General features: G+C 34.9%; 1 protein-coding gene across 4 annotated transcripts in view; it reads right to left on the bottom strand.

The window, feature by feature from the left end:
• Positions 1–17,808, bottom strand: part of FREM1 (FRAS1 related extracellular matrix 1) — a 151,654-nt gene that overhangs the window by 19,872 nt on the left and 113,974 nt on the right. For all 4 annotated transcript variants that reach the window (XM_012543371.3, XM_031946382.1, XM_031946624.1 and 1 more), the window contains 4 exons: positions 15,685–15,886; positions 14,213–14,357; positions 4,156–4,285; positions 155–227 (listed from right to left, as the gene is read on the bottom strand). In XM_012543371.3, coding sequence (XP_012398825.1) covers positions 155–227; positions 4,156–4,285; positions 14,213–14,357; positions 15,685–15,886 — 550 coding nt within the window. The remainder of the gene's footprint in view (positions 1–154; positions 228–4,155; positions 4,286–14,212; positions 14,358–15,684; positions 15,887–17,808) is intronic.

The following is a 17,808-nucleotide window of genomic DNA, read 5'->3' as shown; positions in this document are numbered from 1 at the left end:
ACAATTAACAAGATTGGGAAAGGGAGTATGAAGAATCCATGGATGTTAGAAAGCCTTTGATTGGCCATGACTATCTAATATAAAGTGTCAAACACTATACATAGCTCTTTACAAACCCTTAGTTTCCCCTACAAAAAGGAAAAGCAAAACATACCTGGATCAAACTGAATCAGCTTAGATGGATTCACAGTGAAATCTTTTCCAATTGTAGCTGATACTTGATTGACCTTAAAAGAGATGGGAGAGAGAAGGATATAGGAAGGGAAAAGATGAGGAAGAGGGGAAAAGCTCTTTTTAGTGGTGTAAATATAGATAAATTGGATGAGTTGTGTTTTCTACATCCTGCCCGTCCAAACCCATGCTGCAGAATTTGTTTTCAATATTGAGTTTATTCATTTTATGTGTAGGTGTAGTATATTTTAATGGAATCTTTGAAGATTCCTATGGCAAGAATCTTCTTAGAAGCTAATTTACTGGAAAATAGGCTCCTTTTTTCTTTTCTTTTATGATGAATGGGTTTCCTTAATAGAAAAAAATGGAATGAAATATAAAAATATTTTTTCTTTTATTAGGTGTAAAATATAACACCTTCTTTCTTTCTTTTAGATTATGTTCTAGAGCAGGGGTTCTTCCACTGGGATCTATGAATTTGTTTTGAGGAGTTTTAAACTATTTTGATAAGCACATTTCAGGATAATTTGCTTCCTTTGTAATCATTTTTTTAAATTTTATGCTCTAAAAATACTATTCTGGGAAAGGGTCCATAGGCTTCACCATATTGCCAAAGACGGGCACGTCATTAAAAAAAGGTTAAGAACCCCCTCTCTAAAGGAAGCCAAGGAAAGGGGAGGAAAAACAAAGCTCCTCTTGACACCTGGCTGATGATCCATTAGGTGACTTGGTAGCTGAATAACACTGAAAAGCTCTGGATTCGATTAATTAACAGACAAACCTGGGCCATTCAGTCTAGATTAAATTATTGCTCTTCCAGGATGTAAATGGGAGCTTTGTGGAGAAAATTGGGCTAAGGACAGTGTCAGGAAAGCATTTCATCCTTACCATGAGACAATCTATGAATTGAGAATTTTGCAATGTTCCCAAGACACACGTTGCTGAAAAATTACTCCTGATACAAGCAACTTAAAGTACTAGGACTTAAAACAAGATAAGCTGTTTCATGCTCTGGGTAGGACCCAGATCTTTTTTTGAATGGATACATGAAAGAGGAATCATAGAAAGAACCCTTGACTGGCTTAGGAAAGGGAAAATGCAATTCTATTAGAGTCCCACTTAAGAAGTAGAGAAGTATCATTTTTGTCCATTGGTTTAAAATTTTTAAAAAATTATTAGGTGTTCATAAAAAGTTTAAAATTCCTTCTTCTCCCAAAAGAGGGAAGAGGAAAAAGTTTAGTTAACTAAAAACTCAATTAAAAAATTAAAAATTAAATCTTTCTATAAAACCTCAAATAATATCCATTTTTTAAAAAGTGCTAAGAGGAATGAAAAGACCTGTCATCTTTTCATATGTCGGAATTAGAAGCATTTTTATCAAACAGTCTTTCTTAGCATTGTTTCTTTTGTTTTTCTTCCCTCTTTATTTGTGAGGCCCAGAATCCTGTGGAACAATCTCTTATTGAGAAGTAGCAAGCTATTGTATACCTGCATTTACCATATGCTGGAGGTTCCATTACACTTGGGTCCCTGCATGAGATCTGCATGTGCAATTACCAAGTATTTACCACCATGGAGTGTGCAGAAGCTCATGTGAAAAAAGAAATGGGATGGATCAAAGCAGGTAGAGAGGTTTGTTAGATTAGGAAGAATGATTTAATCATATGCCAAGAGCATGGAATAAAGGCCCATCATCTTTTTCCTCCTTTTTTTTTTTTTTTTTTTTTTTTTTTTTTGTCATACGGCCAATAATATAAAGAGGGAAGTTTGTGTGAGCATTGGATTCCCACAGAAATACACAATTTTGCCTTGGGAAGGAATAACTGCAAACTCAGACTGATAGGAGGAGATATCATGGCATAATGGGAAGAAAATTGCATCAGTAAAAAATAAAATATAATAACTAGCATGTCTACAGCATATATGTTGTAGTCTGCAAATGCATTCTATGATTTATCAATATATCTTGTTTTAACTCATAATTCTATACATATAGTAGCTATGGAGATTTAGACAAGCTCTTTCACTGCTGGGAACCTCAGTTTCCATATCTGTAAAAAGAGGGACTGTATTTGATAAACTCAACTCTGACATTCAAGTCTAATCCTACAACTCATGATGTAGCTACTACTGCTTATTCAGTCAAAAATAGGATTAAGTATAAAATCACATAAACTATTTCTATATTGGCAAAGTAGATAATGGCACTGGCAGAAACTCTGGAACATATGGCATTTTCTACATAGGCAGAGAAGAATATGTGAAAAGACAAAGGCACATCATCAGATATTTCTGTAAATAAGCAACTGCACATACATATGGAACACAAATTTAAAGTTGAACAGAACCTTAGAGAACATATCTAAACTCCTCATTATATAGGTAAGGAAACTAAGGCTCTGGAGAGGAGAAGGAACTGATTCAAGTTCACACAAATAGTTAGTAGCCATAACAAGATTTGAATCAAGGGCTTCTGAATCTTCTGAACTAACACTGAAACCAGTCTTCTTTCCAATGTACCATATTGTTGGTATGTTCTTTGCTACTTTAATGATGAATGTTTAATATATCAGTGAAACAGTAGTTATAGGAAAGAGGGTCTGTTTTTAAAGTAGAAGCACCTAAACTTGCCCTTTGCCTTATTAGGAGGTAAATGTTTTATAGATACTTGACATATTATAATTGAGACTTAAAATAAATATGATTTCACAAAACCTAATATTTGTCCTTTTCTCTAAAAATGGGATAGGACTCATTCTTGGCTCAATTTTGCTGAAGCTTCCTTTTTATTCTGTTTTTATTCCCTTAAAGTAATCTTATTTCAGGATCCCTCCTGGAGAACTTCAGTTGTGGAAAGGATTATGATTAGCACTGATTAACTAATACTAATATACTAATGAAGGGTGCTATAAATAATCAAAACAGCAGATAGTCTGAAAATAATCTTTACTTGACTTTGGAATATTCCAAAAATGTATGGCTTTGTGCAAAGTTTTAGTTCTTTTGGGACTTAGATCAATATTAAGGTATACTTTTATATTCTATGAGCATATCAACTGAAGGGGATTTTTTCTTGTTGAATGAATAGACAGAATGAGAGAAAGAAAAGAAAGAAAAAATAAAAAGAAAGGAAGGAAGAAATGAGAAAGGAAGGGAGAAGGAGAAGGAGAAATGGAGGGAGAGAGGAAGAGTAGGAAAAAAGAGAGAAGGAGAAGGGGAAATGGAGGGAGAGAGGAAGGGAGGGAAAGAAAAGAGAAGGAAGGAAGGCAGGAAGGAAAGAAAGAAAGAAAAAGAGAGAAAGAAAGAAAGAGAAAAAGAAAGAGAGAAAAAAATAAGAAAAAAGAAAAAGAAAAGATGGGAGGGAGGGAGGGAGGAAGAAAAGAAGGAGAAAGGAAATAAAGGGGAAGGGAAGAAAGAAAAGAGAAAGGGAGGAAGGATGGGAGGAGAAAAGGAGGGAGGGAAGGAGAGAAGAAGGAGGGAAGGAGAGAAGAAGGAATGAAGGAAGACTTTTAAATAAGTTAGGTTGTAGGAGGAAAATAGTTTGGAATTAAAAACTTCTTACACATAATCCCCAAATTAAATAATATACAGAATTCACTTTGCCATTATTTATGCAATTTTCTTTACTCCTCTTTAACTGGAGCAGGAGAGAAATAATCTTCTATTTCTAAATCACATGTTGTCAGTGAACTAATCCTAACAATATGATTATGAAATCAAAACATAAAGACTTTATGCAAATAACCACATAAAGCTCTATAGGGGGGATTCATTCAGAACACATTTTAATCATGTACAAATGAAAATGAACTGGGGCTGGCATCATCTCAGAAAAATTTACTGTCAAAATCCTAGGAGTGGGATGGCACACCTGGAATGTGAATTCACACTGATTGTTTGGGAAGGTTTCCAGGGTACAGAAAGGTTTCACCAGGCACTTTCAGCAACCTTATACTGGGGTTTTTATTTTACATTTAAAATTACCTTTATTCCAACAAAAGCTGATTCCATAGAATGGCCACTCCTACAGATTTTCAACAGCAATGTGTTTGCGTTTTCACACACCTCATATTCAGTCTGGGGAAATTGAATGTGGGACCATTTCAATTCCAAACTACGCATGGAAGGAGGGAAAAAACAAGATATTCATGAGCAAGGTAGCATTAATTCTTGTAGGAAACATAAGTTCTTCTGAAGGCTATGATACTGTGACCATTAATTCACATATAATCATAATAGGTATAGTTCAATAGGTAACACAGAGGCTAAATTTATTCTTCCTATTGGTATTCAAGCAGAAAAGTATGGGAGAAATTATGGACAGTTGATTTTTTTTTATTGGAACCTTGGTACCTTGGAACAGGAGTTTGGATTTATTTCTTCTAGCTTTTTCTCCTTAAGTCGCCAATTTGATTTCAGTATTTTCACTATATTACTCTTCATTGTGACCCCTCTTGTGGACCCATAAGTTATTTTTGTAGGTCACTAAAACTGTAGAGGACTTTAGAGGTAATTTAGCCAAACCTATTTCACAGATGAAGAAACTGAAGACTAGTGAAGTTAAGGAACTTGCCCAATGTCACACAGTGAGTTGATGGTAGGATCAGGACCTGAACCCAGGCAAGCCCAATACTTTTTCCATTGTACTTGCTACTGACTTCCCTTTCTCATAAATCCTAAGGGGACTACTTGTTGCCTCCCAGACTTTCCAAACGGTTTCCCTTTCTCTTCTTCATCCCATTATTTCTTCCCAGATGTCTCTTTTTAATTTTTTTTAAACTCTAGAAAGGCTGGTTACCAGTATCATGAACATAATGCTCTCAAATTACACAGGACATTCCCTGATTTCTAGGTGCAAGTTAATTTTAGAAGTCATATTGGAACAAGGGTATTATCAAAGTCTAATAATGCATCATAGCAAATTCATTAGATGAAGGTTTGAAGATTTCCACAACCACATAAATACTTTTCCAAAAAAATTAACTCTAAGTTTTGCAACTCAAGATGGATTTTTGACGCAAATGAATTCAAATCTGGCACAAAACAAGACAACATGAGAAAGTAAGAATCCCTGGGCTTGTAGAGTTCCAAGATGAACAAGTAGTAATGGTGGTTGCAATGCCAGTGGAAACAAACAATATGTGGCAAACAACTCCTGACAGGTTAGGAAAATGAGAAGGAGAAAAACACATATTAGCAAAGAAACAGGGAGAAAAGACAGAAATAAGATGAATGAAAGAAGGAAAGGCACCTTAGGGAATCATCTAATCAAAATTCCTCATTATACAGGTGAGGACAGGGAAGCTCAGAGTCTGTGATTTGCTAAAGGTCAGGAATGTCAGTAGGAGAGCTAACACTTGAAATCAAGCCCTCTGATTCCAATATGTTTTTTTCTTTCTTGGACAGGGAAGAAACAAGGAATGAAGAGGAGCAGATTTGGATAGATTTCAACAGTCTCACTAAATTACAAATGCCTTTCAGCATTGAATTCTTTCAGGAATTCATTTCTTACTAATGTTAAGCACAGTTTCTCTAATAGCAATCTGAAGAGCCAAATGAGCACCCAGGTTCTTATTTAAATTCAGAAGGGTACAACTACCAAGTTACTTTGCTCTGTGGTCCTCAATTTACTTCTTAAAGTAAGGGATTTGGATTAGGTAATTGACCATAAACTGGTGGAGCTCAGAGGTCATCAAATCTAACTCCCTCCTTTTAGAGGTGAGAAAACTGAAGCACAGATTGAGTGGTAAAATTTACCCAGAATTAAAAATCAATATTTGAGGCAAAATTTGAACCTGTACTCTAAATTTTACACTTTATCTGTTATACCAAATTTCTTCTGCTTCTAGTCTCTCTCCTCTCCAATCTATTCATTCATACACTAAACATTTATTAAGCTCCTACTATGTTCTGGGCACTGTGATAAGTACTGGGGATATAAAGACAGGAAAAAACCAATCCCTGCTCTCAAGAAGCTTACAATTAAATGGGAATCCATCCTCTACAAAATGGCCAAAATAATCTTCCTAAAGTACTGATCTGACCCTATCAAGAATCTTCAGTGATTACTTTGAGTTTGACATTTAAAATCCTTCACAATCTGCCTCCAGATTGAGTCACACCTTTCCAGATTTGCCACATTTCACATACTCTAGCCAATGTAATTTACTTGTTCTTTCTTGAACTTGGAAAATTCAGTTCTCCTCATCCTGCTAGCTCTTTATACTAGTGGTTCCACCTGGTAGCATCTTTAGCTTGTTCACTACTCAGGGTGGTGGCTACCTTCTTTTTCAAGTCTTCCCTGATTTTTCCAATGTTCCTTCCTTCTCAAGTAACCTGAAATTTACTTATTTGTTTATAAATTATATACCCCAGACACTATTTTTTGTTTTTGTTTGTTGTCTTTCTCTCCAAAGTAACTGGACTTAGAGGCATTAAATAAATATTTGATGGATTGAATTTAATGATTCTATGCACTTAAGCTTTCGCTGGATTTGTGGTTGATAATAGCTATAATAGCAATTATAAGAGCTAGCATTTATGTGGCTCTTAAGGTTTGCACAGTATTTTATGGATACCATCTTATTTGATCCTCCCAACAATCCTGGGAAATAGGTGCTGCAATTAACCCCATTTTGCAGATGAAGAAAGAGGTAAACAGAATTGAAATGGCTTGTTCAAGGTCACTTATCTAGTAAGCATTTCAGTTAGGATTTTAGTTAGTCAAATATTCCTAGTTTCAGGTCCATCTTTCTATTCTCTGCACTAGCTAGCTGCTTCGAGAGATGACAGTGCCAGGCACTGGGTAAGCACTGGAGATACAAAGAGAGACAAAATTTAATGGGAGTCTATCCTCTACACAGTGGCCAAAATAATTTTCCTAAAGTACTGATCTGACTCTATCAAGGCTCTTCCAATATAAAACTATCCACATTTCTTACCTATTGTGTCTAAAGATTTCTAATAAACTGTAAGCCTATTGCTTACAGGCAGGAATTGCTCCTCTTTTTATTTCCAGCACCCAAAAAAATTTAAATAGCAACTGTATTTTGGTATTTTTATAAATTCATGTTTTCATCATAGCATCATAGCAATCTATGAACTCAAAGATCCTTCCCCAATATTCCTTCTTTCATAAGTAAAGTCAAATTACTTGATTCCCCTAAATCTCTCGTAGTACACATGAGGAAGCAGAAACAAGTTAAGGAATTGCCTAGGGTCCCACAGCCAATTCAGTGGCAGAGGTGTAAGTTTGGCACATCCTTGGATCTCCATACTTTCAATTCTTTTACATGTCCATTTATATTATAAGTGCCTAATGGATATTTACTAAATTTAATGACATATAAAGTACTCATAGTTTGTACTATACTTCAGATATTTTTGTTCATGTTTCTGAACTGAAGAATTTTGAAGAATGGTTCCAATCCATCTCAGAAAATGACAGACTAAGAGCTCAGGTCCAACCCCTCATACTTCAGAAAAAGAAACTGAAGATCATTCATATTAAGTGACTCACTCAGAATCATTGAGTGAGCAAATATCTGAAGTGGAAGAACTTTAACCAAAGGCTTAGTGACTCCAAATCCAGCACTCAATACTTAACCACACTCACTTTATATAAATGAGCCATCTGCAGAAGCAGTTAATTTCTTGACAAATGCATATGCATGTCAAGGGTGAACAGTGCAGGTTTGGGAAAGAGTCTCTTTCTGGATTTTCCATTCCCTGAAACATATTCTGGTAGTTTACACCAATGTTAAATTCTGATAAAAGCAACATTAAAATAAGGGAAAGACTTGTTTGCCATGATTAAAATGGTTGTTTGGGATTCGGAGTCATGGATCAAAAGTGATTGTGTACAAATTACTTAACTTTCCTGTGCCTCAGTTTCCATGCCATTTTCCATTAATCTTCTACTTCAAAGATTACACAAGGCTTACTTAGTGCTTATTAAGTACTTTGAGATTCTCAATGAGAGGTCATATGAAAGCACATATTATTATTCTCATAAATACTTGTGCATTTATATGCAAGGAGTGTATGCCTTAAAGATAAAATTGGAACTTCAAAATAAAAATAAAAAGCCCCCACAAAGTATTTGGAATGTATTAATTTATCTTTTAAACCCTATATTCATATAGTCAGCACTTGATTTTTCCCAGGACTGTGAACCAGAAATTAAAAGGGATAATTGTCATCTACAGATAATCCAAACACTTTATTTTAGCCAAGAGTTTTGATTATCTGTCCTGCCATAAGTTTTATAAGAGATTCTAAAATGTTTCAAAATTCATCAGTTTGATTTTTTTTCCCCTTTCATTTCCTCTGACCACTCTGGTAATAAGATATCAATAATTTTTTTTAAAAAAGAAATCTGAAAGAAAAAAAAAAATCTAAGGTTTCATTTATTATCCCACATCAGATATTCAGTCACCAGATTTGTACATGGATCATTTGTATCATTAATACATGTATCATTTCTGACTTTGGCCAGAAATTGAACTGAGTCTAGCAAAATGGCCTTAGTTAAAAAAAAAAAATGTTTTTTTCTAAGAACATGTGATTGATATATGAAAAAGCATTAATTTTAAGTTAAAGGATGTGGGTTAGACTCTTGGCTCTATTCTTTATTATCTGGATGGCCTTGGATCAGTCATTTGGAGCCAAATATTCTTACTGTGTATAAGGAAAGGGCTGGAAAAGATGACTTTGTTGAAGATGTTATAGTAGAGGTTCTTTTTTTGATATGGGTTGGGCTTGATGGCCAAACTTGATTGTATTACAGATAAAGCCTTCTGAGCTTCATCAAAGAATGTCAACTTCCATTTAGAATCAGTGACTAACAAGATCTGCTAGCTTTATTTAAGCAAAATTCTCCTTGATTTCAGTGTAATAAAATCAATCCTTTCCATTATACCACTAATTCACCATCATTGCAGAATCAGCCCCCCCCCCCCGACATTCCCTATTGCACATAAATCCTTCCCTTTCTTTTGAAAGCTCCCTGGCATCCTTGGGTTTTTTTTAAAATACTTTTTTTATTCTGGCTTGTCTCCTCCAAATCCCTTCCCCTTTAATTAGAAAGGCTGTTTACTATGTCTTTAGAATGCTGATGTGGGCACTGCTTCTCCCCAAAGGAGACAAATTTCAGTAGCATTTACACGTTGCTTTGATTATTAGCTATGTGGATTACACCCTTTGTATATTAGTCCCTAGCAAATTTTTAATTAGAGGTGGGCTTCTTCCTGCCACTCAGTGCTTCTGACAGTGATTCTCCCTTATGCCTAGATCTAGTCCTGACACTCCCCTGCTCAGAAATCTTCAGTGGCAGACTATTTCCTACCAAATCAAATTCAAATTCATCTTAGTTTGTAAAGCCCTCTACCCTTTGACAGGACCTGTCTAGACTTATTATACATCAGTCCCTTCCTAGTACTCTCTTCTGCCTCTGGCACAAAAGCTACCTGGTGATTTTTACTAATATTGTTGCCTAAGCTTTGAATGGACTATTTTTTTTTATTGAATTATTCTCCATCCTTTTAAGTTCAATTCATGTAAAGAAACATCTATGAAGCTTCTTTGACTTAACCCCCTTCCCAGAGGTTAAGACCTTTCCTATGGAAATCTCTCTTATGTAATACTTTTCTTTGTACCTCTGGAATAGACTCATCCTATATCATTTTATATTACAGTTTATCGACAGATCTGCTCTGCACAGAATTGATGCTAAATAAATGTTTGTAGATTTGAATTGAATTGCTCTAAGCTTGAGAATTGGGACATTCCTTGACTTTCAAAATACCTGACTTACAAATGTTCTTTATGCAAGAGCAGCTAATACACAGAAGAGTAAGGAATTTTTCCCCAACCATATGGTTCCTGTCTTGCTCCCAAATGGGTGGCCAGCAGCTGGAGGGGAGGAGAGGAAGTACATTCCCAATGCCATCCTATTCTTTCCTTGCTGTGCACAGCAGGCAGAATGTACTTCTGAATATAAATACCATACATTGGCAATGAAAAATCACAGAAAACAATATGGCTGAAGATGTTTGGTATTTCTGCTACATTAGAGATTAAATAGACTTGAGGGGGTTTGTGTGGGTAGTGTGGAAATAGTGCTGGATGTAGACACCGAAGTTCTAAGTGGGAAGACCAACTCTGACCAATTAGCAGGGTGACCCTGGGGAAAACACTTAATATTTCTCTGAGGCTCACTTTCCTCATCTGGAAAATGGGAATAATATGATTTATACTCTAATGAAAATGTTTTGTAAATCTTAAAAAATCATAGAAACATAAATTGGTATTACAATATTCTTTCAATGGAAAATTATGTGCCATTCCAAATAAATATCTTATTGACAAATTTTTAAAATTGGAAACTGCCTACAGTTGTATGTTTTTTTTTTAATATATACATGTACACACTCCCCTGTCCCCAAACATTTCTTAAATCACACATACATACATACAACTGAATAGGAAAATCTCTCCCTTCCTACCTCTAAGGTTTTGCTTGTACAAGTTTGACTAAAGGCAGTCCCACTGTGTGCAGCTGCAGTACACATTACTGTTGATTTGGTTTAGGGGTAGACTTTCTCTACTATTGTCTATAGAGACATCTTCTGGCAGATCCTGAGATTGCAAGTCATGATTTGAATGTTTTTCCTAAAAGAAAAGGGGGTGGAGGTAAGGGGGGTGGGTGAGGTGGAGTTGTGGAAAAATACTGCATTCATTTGAACTAAACAAGGCCATTTTTTTAGAGCAATTTTTTGTAGAGGAAGATGATCACAGTACTCTGCTCTCTGATGGTCAATGAAAGAATCTAGAACAAATGACTAGAATTGATTGGGATAAATAACTACAATGAGAATTTTTTTTTTAAAGACAAATACAATCTGGAGGTGGAAGGCAGGCACAAGAGAAATGGATTATGATTAACTTTGAACTAGATAGTAAACGTACAAGAGAAAGAGGAGTCACAGATTTGGAAGCAGAGAATTTATTTCTAAATCCTGAATCTCTCATTTACTCCAGGGATGATTTTAGTCAAGTTACTTCTTCCTGAGCAATGAACTTCCCCTTTCTAAGCCTCAAATTTCCTCATCTGTAGATTCAAATTCAATGACCTATAAGATTTTTATTTTACACTTAAGAATAAAACTTTGGATGGGAATGCAAGGATTAAAAATAATCCAAAACGTCTTCTCCATGATCTGAATCCAAGGATATACTGGAGGTGGTCATTGTTTCAGTTTTTAGTCTGAGCATTTATACCTGGGAAATTAGTAAATGTGTCAAATCGGGACTTGAATTATTGTTTTGATGATTATATAGATTTCAGCAAGTGAGAGGGAAGTGGTAATAATGCAGATTAGACGTAAAAGTATATTGTGTTCCCAGAAAGACAAATTTAAGATATTTATTTGGAATGACACATAATTTCCCAAAGAAAGAATATTGTAAAAAGTGGTTAGGATCTTGGTTTAATATCAATTTATGTTTCTATGCTTTTTTAAGATTTACAATGCATTTTCATTAGTCAGTCCCTATGGAGAAGATAGTACAAATTGTGTTGTTCCCATTTTCCAGATGAGGAAAGTGAGAAATATTAAGTGATTTCCCCAGGGTCACCTTGCTAATGGATCAGAGCTGTTCTTTCCACCCAGAAAACATTTAAAGTAAATGTTAAATTTTTACTAACTTACCCCTATTTGTGTCTATCTCTCTTATACTAGTTGTGTATATATCTATCGCCCCTCCTGCCATCATATTATTACAATATCTTTGAAGGCAAGACCTGTGTCTTTTCTTAATCTTTTTATTCCTAGTGCTGAATAGGTACTTTTAAAAAGAATTAATTAAATTAAATGAATCAATCAACTAAAGAGCATTTATGAAGTGTTAACTATATGTCAAACATCATAGTAGGCTCTGGACATTCAAAGACAAAAGCAAAAAGTTCATGCCCTTGAAGAATTTATAGTCAAGTTACAAGTAACAAGATGGCAATATTTTGGCACATACGAAATAGATTGTAAAATAATTTGGGGAAAAGGCACTTGCAACTGAAAGAAATGAGAAAAGGTTCACATAAAAAGGTGGCCCTTAAGTTGAGTCTTGAAGTAAACCAGGGATTCTAAGAGGTGGAGGTAAAGGAGGTGCATTCTAGGTATGGAGGTCAAGCCAATGTAAAATCATAGGAATGGAGTGCCCATGTATGAGGATCAACAAGAAAACTAGTTTGGCTAGACCCCAGTTAATATGAAAGGAAGCCATGTGTAAGAAAACTCGAACAGATTGAGACCAGTTGTACAGGATTTTAAAAACCAAACAGGATTTTATATGTTTGATCTTTGGGATTACCGAGAGCCATTGGAGTTTATTGAATAGGGATCAGGCTCATATTGAGTATAATCAGAATGTATTTTTAAGAAGTCACTGAATGGGTTGGAATAGGGAAAGATCAGAGACAGGGAGATCAATTGGAAAGTTATTAAAATGATCAAAGGAAAAGGAGATGAAGGACTGAGCTAGGGTGGTGATTGTATGGAAAGCAGGTATATTTGTTATGGAGATAAAAATAGAAATATCTGGTGATTGAATATGCAGAGTAAGAGCGAAGAATTGAGGATAATTCTGAAATTGTGGACTTCAGTAATCTAAAGGATTGGGAAATGTTAAATATGTATGGTTTAGAGGGGAAGAGATGAGTTATTTTGGACATGTGGAGTTTAAGATGGTTCAGTAGCAATTTGTGATGTAAGACCAGAGCTCAAGACAGAGAATAGAGCTGGACAGACAGATCTGTGAATCAGCTTTATGAAGATGATAATTAAAATAATGAGGTCACCAAGAAAGAGTGAAAAAAAGATGAAAGAAGGTCTAGGGCAGAGCCTTAGGATACACCCACAGTTAGGAGGTACAATATGAAAAATGACCCAGCAAAGGAGTATAAGAAATACTTGTCTGACAGGTTGGGGGAGAACTAACAGCAATGTCATAAAAACCCAGAGAGGGAAGAGTATCAAGAAGGAGAGGATAGTCAACCATGTCAAATATTATAGAGAAATCAAAAAGGATTAAAAACTATTATTTTTGTTAGCTCTGAAGGAGACAGTTTTTAAAATTGTTGTTGAGTCATATCTATTATATCTGACTCTTTGTGACCACATTTTGGAGTTTTCGTGGCAGATATATTGAACACTCCATTTCCTTCTCCAGATCATTTTTACAAATAAGGAACTTGAGGCAAAAAGGATTAAGTAACTGGCCAGATTTGAATTCATAAAGATTACACTTTCTGCTTCCAATCACAGTGCTCTATCTCCTGTACCACCTAGCTGTGTATTGCTACCCTTATTCTAAATGTCACACTTTTTTTGTCATTCTATTTTTTTTTTCTTCCCTACAACTCTCACCCTAGGTCACAAAAGCAGTTGCCTGGCTGTTGTAGTTGATCTTATTTTGGAGGTGGGGAATTTGTCAGGGGCAGAAGGAGGGAAGCTTCTGTCAAATGGGATAAAATGCTGTCAAATAGGCCTTGCTAAAACTCTTAAATACATAAATTAAAATATATTTATAGCATGATGTACAATGTCTCATTTTCCCCTTCATTCTTATTGGCCTGGGTATTTTAGAAAGACTGTAATTACCATAGTCCTAGAGTGACCTCTTGCTGCAAGATGTTATACAAGAGATTGGCTGACTCATAATTCTAAACCCTTATGTACTGCCAAGACAAGAAGATCCTAGCCATGGGGGTGGGGATATATTCATATTTATGCATGACACATACCACCAGATATAACATAATAATTTTTATGTTTCCTTACTTCAGAGAACTAATAGCCTTTCACTATAGGACAATAATAAAAAGGAAACTTCTTTTTATTACATTTTTCTATTTTCTATGCTATGAACTGATGAAATTTAACTTCTCACCTTAAACCTTTCAATCTAGTTTATTGAAATTGACTGCAAGTTTTATGGCCACCATACATGACAGGCTAACCTACTTAATATGAAAACAAATTACGTTTGAGAGACAGCAGTATTTCCAGTGGGGTCTGTGACTTGAAGCTCCAGGTTATCCGAATTCATTTCTAACAATGGATTGATGACGTAAAGAATGACTTTACTGTTTAGATCCTTTTGAGTGAATCTCTCCTGAATAAATTCACCTGAAAGAATAAAGGAATTTTGGCATATGTCAGTTCAAAAAGAATTAATAAAATGATATAGTTACTTGGTTTTATGACAAAAAAAAAGTATTAAGATCAACAAAGGGAGAGGGGAGCTATGATATAGTGGAAAGTAATCCGGAGTCGACTGTCAAAAAATCAGAGTTCTAATCCCAACTCTGGTATTGATTAATTTGTATAACTATGGAGCTTTGTAAATCAGAAAGTGCTATGTAAATATCAACTATCATTGTTATTAAAATCAGTTTTCAAGAAGTTCTTAATACTTCAAGGGCCATATTTCAGACATGATAAAATTTTCATCATAATTCCCAATTCCTAATGTGTACTACTGAGATGGATGTCTCCTATGCCTGAGATTTTCCCTCTTCATTTCTACTTCCAGATTTCCTTAGCTTTCTTAGCTTCCTTCAAAATCCAGCTAAAATTTCATCTTCTATAAGAAAATTTCCCTAATATTTCCTCTCTTGATTATTTTAAATTTGTCCTATGTGTATCTTTTATTATCTTTTCCCTTTCTTCATATTCCCAGTACTCAGTATAGTACCTAGAATATATATAGCAGCCTCTTAACACATGTTTATTGATTGACTGATTGAAAGAGTCCCATTTCTTTGCCTCAGGAAAATTTTGTCTAAAGATTTTTGTTAAAAACTAGGGCAGAAAGGGAACAGAAGGGAACAGAAGCAGAATGCTGCAATTTTGTAGCATTATTATCATAATTCTTTCTAGCGTAATACTTTGACCATTGTCTCTACATGGCAGAAATGTTATGCTACTGGGAAAAATCATCAGGCAACTAAAAATGACATTTTAAAATGAATTGACACCATTTAGATTTCATGATAGAACTGGAAATAAGTCACAAATATGAATTTAGATCTGACAGTGTACCTTACTTAGTACATATTACAATCTGGCACCTAAAACAAAAGTTGTAAACAATAAACAGCTGTGACTCTGCATTTGGTTTTCCCATTCAAGATGGATTAGGGAAACTTGACTTGAAACCCTCTTTAGTACTAGTATTGATTTATAAACTGCATCTATCACAAAGCCTCAGGGACTATTTACCAAATGGTCATGCACTTAATTAAATTACTCTCTCACACTCCAATCCTTGATGTAAACCATTGGGTATTTTAAAATGAGCAATTAGGAGGATTGAGAAAACCAGTACCTTTGGAACAAGAGGTTTGGCAATTGTTAATGCTGTAAAGTTACCCATGTATATATATCCTGTAAATTAAAGGCTATTAAATAAAAAAAAAAAAAAAAAAAAAAAAAAAAAAGAGAAAACCAGTACCTGTTGTGGTATTTTCCAGATGTCCATACTGGGGGCCTCGTAAAATCTTAAAGATGATTTGGTTGTCCTCTGTATCAGGGTCAGAAGCCTTCAGGACTCGAGATGTTATGTATATTCCATAGCAACCATTTTTGAGAAGCTCCACTTGGGAAGGATGTTTCAGGTGTATAATATGTGGAGCCTTTTTATCCAACTGGTCCACCTAAATTAGTATAATTAATTATACAGATATTTCCTGAATAGTAGAGCTATTCATAGCTCTAAGAGTTTATAAGATTATAAGCTTCAGGAGAGTAGCAATTGAATCTTATCTCAACTTTTTATCTCCCTCGCTTCTTTATCCCTCGCATTTATCCAGCAAAGTATTCTACTTGTGGAACTCAGAAGGTGTTCAACAAATGTTTTCTAATTAAATGGCTGAATGAATGATAATGTAAAAAATTATGAAGTCTTTTTTTTTTATTTTAAGAGGCACAAATGTGCTGGATCATTCCTTCCTAATTTCTTCTTCAAAAGACCAGAAAAGGGTAGGGGAACAAAAAAGGAATATAGTATTTTATTTGTTCCTATTTTTTAGATCTTCCTTCTCTTTCCACAAATTAGTTTAAAAAGGAAAAGGGGAAATGGGATTTGGCTAAAATATTTTACACATTTTTTCATTTCTAACTGATTATGTCACTAAATGGAAGTTTCTTTTATTAATTAATCTTCATTAATCTATAGCCAGAATTCATCCTTAACCCTACCCAGTCATTTTGCTTTTAGGAGATGAAAAGGGTTGAGTAAAAGAGGATGGGAGCGAAGAATGGTGTGTTCCCAAAAATTCATAACCAATACTAAGTTAGAAGCATCACATTAATCCCTCTCTGCCTCTAGTTTCCTTAGTCTCTCAAAAATATTATAATAGAATGCATATTTGTTAGAAGGATTTTGCTTTTTCTCTTTTTTCAATGGGAGGGGCAGAGAATTTTGTTAATTAAAAATTATATTAAAAGCAAAGAAAAAAATAAATTATAGAATCACACAAAAAATACTATAATCAACTTAATGTGCCAAAGCCAATAAGACACTAGCACATATGAGCAAATATCAGCCAAGTTAAAAAATATATATATATATATAGACGCACACACAAATATATATCATTTTCCAACTGTGAAGACAGAAGAGGAAAAGTTTTGTGGGGGGTGGGGAATTAACTAGTCATTGGGAATCTCCAGGGATATTACAAATAGTTGGGGAAGAAACAAGGGGCAAAAGAAAAGTATTAGCAAGAACAAAACAAAATTATGAACATAAAGAGAATTGATAAAGACAATAAATCAAATTGAGTAGATCTTACTTTTGCTTTATATTGCCTCATTATCATCAATAATGTCCACAACTTCATGTCTTGGAGGGTACATTTTTTAAAAATTAGTCTCCAAGTAAAATATACTGGAAATCTGGATAGTCGACCCAATTAAAAATATTTAAAAACAAGGCTAACTTTGGAAGCCTGTATCCCAGTGATGATTCATGTTGACTTGCCTGGAAATCTACACAGAAAATGCCAAACCCAAAGAAAGCAGCAATAATGTGATGATCATGATCATGATGATGCGTGTGTGTGTGTGTGTGTGTGTGTGTGTGTGTGTGTGTTGTGAAGGATGACTACAAGAATTGATTATGGCATCTGAAAGAGACAAATACAAAATGACTATAAAAGAATGTGTGGTTTTAAATGCCAGTCTCGGTAAAACTCATTTATCTTTTTCATTTGGCAAATCCACAAAGTCTGCCCTAAGTTGCACTGCTCCTTAAAATAATGATCCATAGCAGAGGCCTGTCAACACAATCGCACAAGGATCACTTGGCCCAGGCTTCTTTGGTCTCATGGATCTCAGAGAATCATATATTTCCAAATAATGGCTCTTCTTTGGATAGGGCCCCATGGTAGCTGCATTGCTCAGGGTTCTGCTGGTTCTTAGTCTTTTGGTCATGTCACTCATCTTCTAGAAATGTGTGGGGGTTTTTTTATTATCTATAGATTGAAAACAAATCTCTCTTCTGGACATTCAATGCCCCACAATTTAATGTACCTTTGCCTTTTCAGCCTTATCTCATATCCTTTACCATAATCTA

This window comes from Sarcophilus harrisii, chromosome 1, assembly GCF_902635505.1.
Source record: "Sarcophilus harrisii chromosome 1, mSarHar1.11, whole genome shotgun sequence".
Lineage (NCBI taxonomy): Eukaryota > Metazoa > Chordata > Mammalia > Dasyuromorphia > Dasyuridae > Sarcophilus > Sarcophilus harrisii.
This window is presented reverse-complemented; position numbering and strand designations above follow the sequence as displayed.